The following is a 9,639-nucleotide window of genomic DNA, read 5'->3' as shown; positions in this document are numbered from 1 at the left end:
CTTTTGTATCCTAGCCAAGGAGTTTCAAAAGTTGATACATTAAGATCTGTGCGGTACATCTAACGGCAGCCGATGCGTCCACTGGGAGAAGCCAATTTTTTTTGTTTCAAACTTGATAAAGGCAAGTGCAGAAGTATGAGTATGAAATGTTGTCATCAATGAAGTTATTAGGTTTACAGTAGTGATTGGATTTGATAGATTTTTTGTAGGAGAAGCCGCAAGGGTTGGTGTTGTTGGTGCAGACACTCCCATCACCAAGGTTCTCCAATGAGCATCGTATGTTGCAAAAGCGACATGCCGTCTAGTACAAGGAGGCACTCACTGTTGCGAACAAGTCGTCGACGGCCTCCTTCATGTCGGTGCAACATTTTCGATGCTGCAACCATTATGGGAGTGTCACCAATGCTTCAAGGGAACATCAGCGATACTGCAAGAGCACGAGCTGCAGCTAGTTAGGGGGAAGGCCGGCAATGTTGGTGGTCGACAAGGCTACGATGATGTTGCAAAGCAGTGCTGGTGTTGTTCACAGTTTTTGGTTGGAAGGGGGGTGCACAAGGCAAAGGCGAGTATCTAACGGCACGGGAGGCGGCCAATTTCTTCCACGCGACAACCTTTTTCTGTTGTTGCTGTTGTCATGTACTATAGCACTTGTGACGCTCATCTGAAAGAACTTAGGATATGGAGTAGCATTGCCTGAGAACGAAAACATACCTTCTGAGTTGCACTCCATTTCTCAATTAAGTTATAATGTGGTCATGTGGCCATGATTAGCCCAGTCATGGATTCATAATTTGCACAAGTTGCTAGCACTTACTATTACAACACAAATGAAACACACCAAACTTAAAGGAAGACGATTATACTCTATTATGCCCAACGCAAACAACCCATGACTAGAGATCATACACATTACATATAACCAGCAAAGTGAGAAAAGATTATGTATGCTAACAGATTCCATGCCGAGCAATTCTGTCGAGTCTCTCTCACATCGCCTTGTGTGCTTACGAGAACTGTAAGTAACAGTCTCGGAAAAAATTAGTTCACACGGTAAAGGTAAGTCTGATTAAAAAAAAGCTTTTCCCATAACCAGTTTTTAAAGAAATATGCCTTCTAATAAAGTGAAACAGCAGATACCTGTCATGTTAATTGGTTTTCCTATTGCTTGGGGCCTTCTGAACATGCAGCCAGAAGGCCGCGCTCAATGCACTGTCAAAAAAGATATAAGGTTAAGAAATGGTGTTTTAACCGATCGAAAGTAGCTGGGTCTTTCTGATGACAGGACTCTATATGTGTTAGCAAAATTGAGTACGTTACACTACATAGCACTTCTTTGGACATGACAACATTTATGAAGTGCATTATTTTAGTAATTGCAAAAGATTGAAGCCAAATCTGCTTATTTTTCTTAGGTACCTGAAGAAGATAGCCATGGAGCCAATCTAACGTTTGAGGAAACGAGTTTGCTGAGATGTCAACAACAGTCAACCCCTGATCGGATTTAGACAGTAGGTTAGAGAAAACAAACAATGAAACACTAAACTAGAAAAGATGGTGATTCAATACAAGAAACAACATGATCCTTGACTCCTTGGGTAAATAGCTCTTGTAAAAAAAATGACATCTTGAAGTAAAACATGACTAGCCGATTTCAAGCTTTTCATGGGCAAATACCCTGTTGGGGGGGGGGGGGGGGGGGGGGGGGCTTTCTAGCAGTTTAAACATGACAAATTTGACAAATGGGTCATCGCCAAGGAACAAATTTCACACTTTTGACCGATGAAGGAAAAATTACCTGTGCCTCAAAAGAGCAAAGATAATCCTGAATAAGTTTGAGGTTGTTTATAAGCTTTCGATGATCCTGAACAACATCAACTAAAAGTCAGATGCTAACCTGCAGTTTTTTTTTTCTAAGAGAAAGAAGAAAAAAGGAAACACGATACTCGGTACTGGGTAATGTCACTTCAAAATTCAAACATTGATGTTAAGCATAAAAAATATGGTAAAAGATAAAATGGGGAATTTCAAGGAGTTACAATTATCTCATGCTCATATTTCATTAAACAAGGCTACTTAAAGTCACATAGGGAAAGTATGCTGCACCACTTCGCATATACCGCCTCCGTCCCAAAATAAGTGTCGTGGCTTTACTTCAAATTTGTTCAAACTTGAACTAAAGCCACGGCGCTTATTTTGGGACGGAGGGAGTATATTCTGATATCAGGACTATAACAGAGTTAGATGGTTGTTACTAGTAACTGCATCAAAGAGCCAAGGTTTTTGAGTCGCCAAGTCAAGCCAAGTCGCCGAGGCTGCGGCTAGTGGCTTGCTGGCTTGAGTCAGCGACTTGGCTTGATTAGTCGCCCCAAGTCGCCATGGCACAACAGTACATAGAGCAGCAGAGCACATAGATATACAGCAGCAGAAGAGCACATATACAACAGAGAAAATATACTACATCTAAGCAGAGCACATGTAGAGCCCACCCTGCGCTCTCTTTCATATACTATATCTAAGCAGAGCACATATATGGCCCACCCTGCGCTCTCTTTCCTTCGGTCCTCCTCCTTCCCCAGTCCCCACATGATCACATATACAACAGCAGCAAGCCACGCGAGCCAGCGAGCCAGCGAGTCGTGCGACTAATCGCCCCAAGTCACCGGCGAGCCACGCGAGTCGCGCGACTTGCTCCCTGAGTCAAGTCGCCTGCGCGAGCCAGCCACGCCGCGACGACTTGGCAATTAGTCGGCAACTAATCGGCGATTAGTCGGCGACTCAAAAACAGAGCAAAGAGCTAGATGGTTGTTAGTAATAATTGCATCACAGAGCTAGATGGTTATTGGTATTAATTGTATCAATGATACGGATAATTCTTATCACCTAATACCAATTCATGGTTTCTGTAAAAGATATAGACCAATAGATTGACATTTAATACCCCTAAAAAATTAGATTGACATTTAATAACGACTCAGCATGCTTGCCGCTATAGCCTTAAAACGAGGATAATAAAAACAAAGCACAGTTGCTAGTCAGATGGTAGACATCATGGAGCTTTCCTTCCAAGTTTTCATGAGACTAATCATTTAATGTCACTTATGATAACCATGCTTACATGCAAAAAAAAAAGAAGAAACTATGCTTATACCACATGATTTTACAGGATAGTACCAAGACAAAACAATAATTTACTTGTGTACTCAAGCTTTTCAGGAATACCTGAGGAAGGCAATTATCTCTGATAGCTCTAGTGGCTATCCATTCCTCTAACAATGCCTGAACAGACAAACAAAGCAAATCTGAATGAGAATGAAATGGGCTAACAAACCAAATAATATGAGTGTGTAAAATACAGAAAATATCAAATATGAAAGCCAGATACGTGTTCTGGGTATACTTTAGAATTTCTAGCTGGGACGATGCGCCTATTTCCGGCAAGCACAACTTCAGAGAAGGAATCAGTTTGAAACAGAAGAAAGGTAGGCCTTCAACTTGGTTATTTGGAGAGGTCAGAAACGCAAAACAGAAAATATTAAATATGGAAGCCAGATATGTGTTCTGGATATATTTTAGAAATTATAGCTGGGACGCTGCACCTATTCCAGGCAAGAGCAATTTCAGAGAAAGAACCAGTTTGAAAGAGAAGAAAGGTAGGCCTTCAACTTGGTTATTTGGAGAGGTCAGAAACGCAAAACAAACTTTTCATGGAAGTAGGTTTGTTGGTTTGATGTATGAAACAAGAAATTAAATATATGGAAACACATTTAAATTTATAAACCAGGTAGACAACACACCTTGTGATCAAAATCAGACATCCTCAACACAATTGGAACAACTATCGGTTCAGCAGCAGGCTTGTCTTTCTTGGCACTGTTGTTCTTCTGTTGGTCCAAATCCTTTTGTCCATTGCCTACAAAGTATAAAGACAGTGACTGGCCACCAACTAGAACATGGCACAGTACAGTATTCTGCAAGAACCATACAGGATTTGATCCTTTACTTCCCCAGATACTATATTTTTCCACCAACTAGAACAAGAAATAGAGATTTACTTTGGCACACACCAGCCATGTTGTCATACTGACCACACAACAGTAACACGGGTCACATTTATCAGAGTAATTTGACTTACCTTCAGCTTTGAGAATTTTCTCTTCAGAATCAGAAGAGGTAATCTCATGGCTGTCAGCACCAGACAGCCCTTCACTGGTCCTACTCTCAGGCAGGCAGTCCTGGCTTTGTATGATATCTTCCTTTAGAACACTTACAATGTTCTCAGGTTGACCATTTTCTGATTGCTGTTCTGTTTTCTTTTCTGCAGAGATGGATGAATTTCCAGATTCAACCTTTTTCTCAATTCTGGAATTGTCATCTGCATTCTCCTCGTCCATCAGGTAAATGCTTGGATCCAAATGAATTCCCTGAAGTCAAAATATCAGCCAAAATTAGACATAATTTACACATGTGGGGCCCACTAACTAAATACAGATGCTACAGATCTTTTGGCTAGCTCCCACCCACCATCCCAAACAAAATCCATCTTCTGCTTTGTATTACTGGTCACCCCACCATCCCCAACAAAATCCATCTTCTGCTTTGTACTACTGGTCAGACATCACTAGCTAATCTCAAATGCAACAAGTGCTAGAAAGTAAATGTGGTAGTGTAGAGCTATGCAGGAACTATTTTTTAAAGCTTCTAACCATGTTGAGCAACAGCAGAAATGTGTGGACTGTCAGATTATTCACATCCAAAAGAAAATAATTTTAACTGCCAGTGAAGTTCTGCCATGCCGCAAAAGCAGGAGTGGGCTATGCTGTCAACGAGCAATTTCTGTACACATGTTATGTAATGTTCACACATATATGTATGTGCACTCCACTTTGGTCCATGAAGATCTGTGACGCATGAAGCAAACATAGACAGCTTAAACCAATGCAGCACAGATCTGCCTCCGAGTCTTTACAGGTTTGGAAAGAAGGGTAATTTGGGCTTTTCCGCTTTTAAACTTTTTTCTGTTCTTGTTTCCTCCATTAAAAAGTTGCGACTTTCCAAACGTTTTCGGTTCCATAGGTTTTTATGGATGACATTGACATATGCCAGTTTGCCTGTCTCCAGACTAGTTAGCTGGTATTTCCATATCATTTTTTTCCAAAAAGGATGCGGGTGCCCAATGGCCCTGTCAGATTGGGCCCCACTATCAGCCAAATATTTTTCTGTCTCACACAGAAGGGGGAGAAAGAAAAGTGATCCACGAATCCCCCGCGCCATTCATGCTCTCACCCGCCGACGGTACTCGTATGCATGCCATGCAATTGAACAAATACTCTCAAGACAAAATGACGGAAGAGTGAATAGCTAACATACACACGAACACAATTATATTACCTCCGTCCCAAAATCCTTGTCTTAGATTTGTCTAGATACGGATGTTAAAGTTGGGACGGAGGGAGTAGAAAGTAATGATCTGCTCTGAGCCTCTGATTCATTCGAAAGCTAGCAACGGCAACATGGTTGACAGAGAGCGAGACATTGAGGGTGATGGATGGTGCGGTTGGGCACGAAAGCCAAAAGCCACAGGAGAGAGGATACCACATGTATGTGAACAAAAATTTCCATTTTAACATAAAGATGTTGCTGTGTTGGCATGTTTGGGAAAATATCATATCAGCTACTGACGCCTCCCTTCATTGTTGCATCCTCTGCTCATGTTTGCACAATATACCCACGGAACACTAACAAGGACAAATGTACATCCTTCTAGAAGGAAATCCAAAAGGCCAGATAGTGTTGTGATTGAAGTTGGATGATGGGAAATGCAAGCAAAATGGCTGGTAGAAGTTTTTGATAACCATCCCAAATTATGTCTCGTTTTGCAATAGAAGGTAATGATCAATGTAAAATGACCGCTGTAACATCATATGACATGTCTACACATACTAATTGGCACTGTACAATTAAGAAACAGTAGAACTGAAGACTTTCTGTCAGTTAGTATTCAATGTGCAGAAAAAGTCCTCTATAGTATCCAACCCTACTGCTGGGCCCTCCGCTCAATAATATCCAATCGAACAGGCATTTGAACACCATGCTGTAGGAATTAAAATGACAAAACAATATAGAGCTGAGGTATTTTCACAAAATTATTTCACAGTGCAACCCATAAATATGGTTTTTTGTTTTCAGGAGAAACATGTAAGGCATAACAACATACCTCTATTATAATTGGCTTCCCATCTTTCATTGCTTTCTTCAAATCACCAGCCAAACCTGGTAAATGTGAACAGCAAGCAAAAAAAAAAATGAGTGCCTGCAACTAATTATATCCAAAGTAAGCAGCTTTTATGTGTGCAATACAAAACCCTTCTTTCCACACAAAAATTAAATACCTTTGCGAACAACTCTGCATTCTCTGCAAAATTCGGTGATAAGTTCTTCAGGTGAATTAAAATCCCGAGCCCACACAGGTACTGAAGTTAGCGGGGCACTGCATGTGTTGTTGAGATCAGTAATCTATTCACAGACTACAGGTTTTGGAAATGGGGAACCATGGGCACATCAAACAACTCATATGGCAGAGAATAACCAAGACCAGGAAAAGAAACTCACTCTGTTGATGTCCGCAACAACTCATATACCATGTCTGTCTACATGTTATAATCAAGAAATGAAGTCAAGGTGACAATGGTAGCAAACAGGACTCTTATATATGGCACATACAATGGGAAGAGAAAATAAACCTGTAAAACATTTGGTAGGTTGAGCCTTTGAGCTAGCTGTGTAGCAATTGTTGATTTTCCAGTGCAAGCAGTTCCACACACCAAAATTACTAGTGGTACTCTTTGATGATGGAATCTGCAGTTAAGGATAAATAGAGCATAAACATGTTATCAAAATGACACTGAAGTAAAGCTTCTGCAAAGTAGACTTGACATGAAGACAACAATAATATAAGGTTACCACCTTAAACTATGGAATTCATTATCATTAATAAGGTACAATTGAAAAGAAGTCCGAGGGAGCCTACTCTAGTAAGGTCCCAAACATTATATTATTCAAAATAGAGCAGCCTTTCCTCCAAAAACACACCTTGTCATCATCTTATATCGATTAATGTAGTCCTCTCCATATCCCCTTTTCTCCATTAGCTGTAAATAAACTAGTACTTTTAAGTTAACAAAATAACAAACATGTCTATTTAAATGAAGTTAAAGGTAGTCACCTTGAAAAGGTTGGCCTCTAAGTCACTCTGTGAACTGCCCAAAACATTTGCTAGCATATAAGTCTAAAAATCAGGAATTGATGAATGGTGATACACAAATTAGTTAAGTGTAAACCTTATCAGTAAGGTTTTCAATTTGCTATCATGACAACAATAATGATTCGAAAATATTATGTATGCGACACTTTCATCATTTGAAAACAAAAGAAAAACATGTGGGAAACTGTTGAAGTGTATATGTGAATTGTCTAGCCCTTTCCATCAGTTCGGACTTTTGGTTGCGTTGGCTAGTATAATAACAAAGTGTTTTTACTAACTTAAATAAATGTTTCAGTGACTCACATATCACAATTCATGCGACTTGACTGACACTTTCTGGCTAAAGTGACAAATTTTCATGCTACAAGCAACAGGCGCTCTGCACCTCGGGATATACTAAAATTTGAACAGTGGGCTATCTAAAATAATAGGTGAAATTGAGACGGCGACATATATGCAGAAGAACACAATTAGTATAGCTTGATGAGCCTAAGGCAAATTTTTGATATGATTAACAAGAGAATCAAGAGAAAGAAGTAGCAGATTGTTCGAATTCATGCATGACTAAGTACGTACACCACAAAAAAGAACCGAAGGAAAGAGCATGATGAACAGTGTAAGCAATATAGAACACAGGGGGGAAATATAGAGTGAAGGGCGAACAAACATACACATCAAGAAGGCTGTTGTCGACGAGCAACTTCTTGAGCTCAAGGGCAATCTTAATGGCAACGTGGTTCGGAATCTGAAGAAGGAGGCGCGAAAGATGGCCAAAGTTGTTAGCTTACACTTTGTCACAGTCTTTTCTTGGTACTCCCTCCGTAAACTAATATAAGAGCGTTTAGAATACTAAAATAGTGATCTAAATGCTCTTATATTAGTTTACGGAGGGAGTAGTTGATATCGAAACTAGAAGTGTAAGTTGTTGGAAGCGTAGCATATTTTTCACTATTCGTTTGTAGTATTCGATAATGGCAAGGGAAATAGCTCGGCATTGTTTTTGTAGAAAAATAAATAACTTGGCATTGCCGGTAGTTGGTGTTAAATCTCGAGTTCTTGGACCAAATTGGAATAGCACAAGACATACAGCTGACGGTTATAAGTGACTTGCTGGAGGATCGATGTTTTTAAGGTACTCCCTCTGTAAACTAAAATAAGATCATTTAGATCATCACTACTTTAGTAATCTAAACGATCTTATATTAGTTTACAGAGGGAGTAATAGGCAACCTTGAGTCGACACAGCGGATTAAACAGAGGGGAAAAAATTCAGTAAAAGCAGAGACCTTGGTGACGGTGAGCATCCTGCTGAGGAGGAACCTGGAGAGGACGTAGTAGTGGTCGGCGTTCTCCCCGAGCCAGACCTTGACCTGACGACGCAACCACGGCAGAGAAGCAAACGAAATGAGCCCGAACGGCGGAGAGCGAGGGATGGGGGAGAAGGGGAGGGCGACGGGGGGGACTGACCTTGACGAAGTCGTACTTGGAGGAGGCGTTGCGGGAGGGGAGCCTGGCGGCGGCCGCGGCGGAGGAGGAGCCGCCCTCGCCGCCGGCGTGCTCCGGCGGAGGGTCCGGATCCCCGGAGCCGGAGGCGGCCCCGGCCTGGTCCTGCATCGGGGGGAGGAGAGCGCGACGGCGGCCTGATCGATCTGGACGGGGAAGTGCGTGCCGGGGGTGGATGCTTCTCCTTGGTTCGACCGACGGTGCGGTGGTCGGCGGGTGGTGTCGCGTGGCGTCGTGCGCGTCCGTTTCTTCTTCCTCTTTGCTTTGCAGAATCGGACACGGTCTTGGTATTGGCACCTTTTTTTCTTCCTTCAATACAAAAAAGGCCAAAGGTCATGTAGTGTGTATTAAAGTCGACCAACCCTTAAGTTCAGAATAAAAGGTCGAAGGTGGGTAAATCGATTTCTGCATTCACCCGTGACGCGCCGGGAGCGAAGCTCGATGCCGCCCCCTCATAAAGAAGAAGAAGGAGAAGAAGAAGAAGAAGAAGAAGCTCGATGCCGCCCCCTCATGAAAAAGAAGAAGAAGCTCGATGCCGCCTCTAGAACTCTCAATGGAGCAGGAAAACGTTGCTGACGCAAGCGGCAAGGAAGTTGTCGGTCAAAGCCAGAAGATGAGGGCCGCAACAATCTGAAAACATGTCACTGTCTCGGAAAAGAAGGTGATGAAGAGGGTTGGACGAACACCCTAGATCTAGACAAATATACCCGGGGAGACGTAACTTCACAAGCCCCTCCAACAACACAGTCTGAATGTTGTCGGTCGGAGAAGAAGCAATAGGACCAAGACATGAAGTGGAACTATCCACACCGCCGGGAGACGCCTTCGAAGACCACCGAGATAACACGAAGACACAACCATATCCACCATTCCGA

At 42.0% G+C, this 9,639-nt stretch overlaps 1 protein-coding gene across 1 annotated transcript; it reads right to left on the bottom strand.

Moving 5' to 3' along the window:
- Positions 1-708: 708 nt before the first annotated feature.
- LOC109737063 (uncharacterized) lies at positions 709-9,076 on the bottom strand. The gene is made up of 16 exons (XM_020296287.4): positions 8,729-9,076; positions 8,548-8,631; positions 7,933-8,006; positions 7,223-7,256; positions 7,090-7,148; positions 6,741-6,855; positions 6,610-6,647; positions 6,390-6,487; positions 6,215-6,270; positions 4,133-4,421; positions 3,795-3,910; positions 3,220-3,276; positions 1,796-1,861; positions 1,417-1,491; positions 1,138-1,209; positions 709-1,013 (listed from the first exon to the last, which is right to left on the bottom strand). The coding sequence occupies exons 1-15, from the start codon at positions 8,873-8,875 to the stop codon at positions 1,159-1,161; spliced, it is 1,359 nt and encodes a 452-aa protein (XP_020151876.1). The 5' UTR covers positions 8,876-9,076; the 3' UTR covers positions 709-1,013; positions 1,138-1,158.
- Between the last annotated feature and the right edge of the window lie 563 nt (positions 9,077-9,639).

This window comes from Aegilops tauschii, chromosome 4 (genome assembly GCF_002575655.3).
Source record: "Aegilops tauschii subsp. strangulata cultivar AL8/78 chromosome 4, Aet v6.0, whole genome shotgun sequence".
Classification (NCBI taxonomy): domain Eukaryota; kingdom Viridiplantae; phylum Streptophyta; class Magnoliopsida; order Poales; family Poaceae; genus Aegilops; species Aegilops tauschii.
This window is presented reverse-complemented; position numbering and strand designations above follow the sequence as displayed.

Coding starts and splice junctions, on each gene's coding strand:
- LOC109737063 (XM_020296287.4), bottom strand. CDS start 8,875: ATGCAGGACCAGGCCGGGGCCGCCTCCGGCTCCGGGGATCCGGACCCT. Junction 8,007..8,547: donor GGATGCTCACCGTCACCAAG/GTCTCTGCTTTT, acceptor CTCCTTCTTCAG/ATTCCGAACCACGTTGCCAT. Junction 4,422..6,214: donor GGAAGCCAATTATAATAGAG/GTATGTTGTTAT, acceptor TTTTGACTTCAG/GGAATTCATTTGGATCCAAG.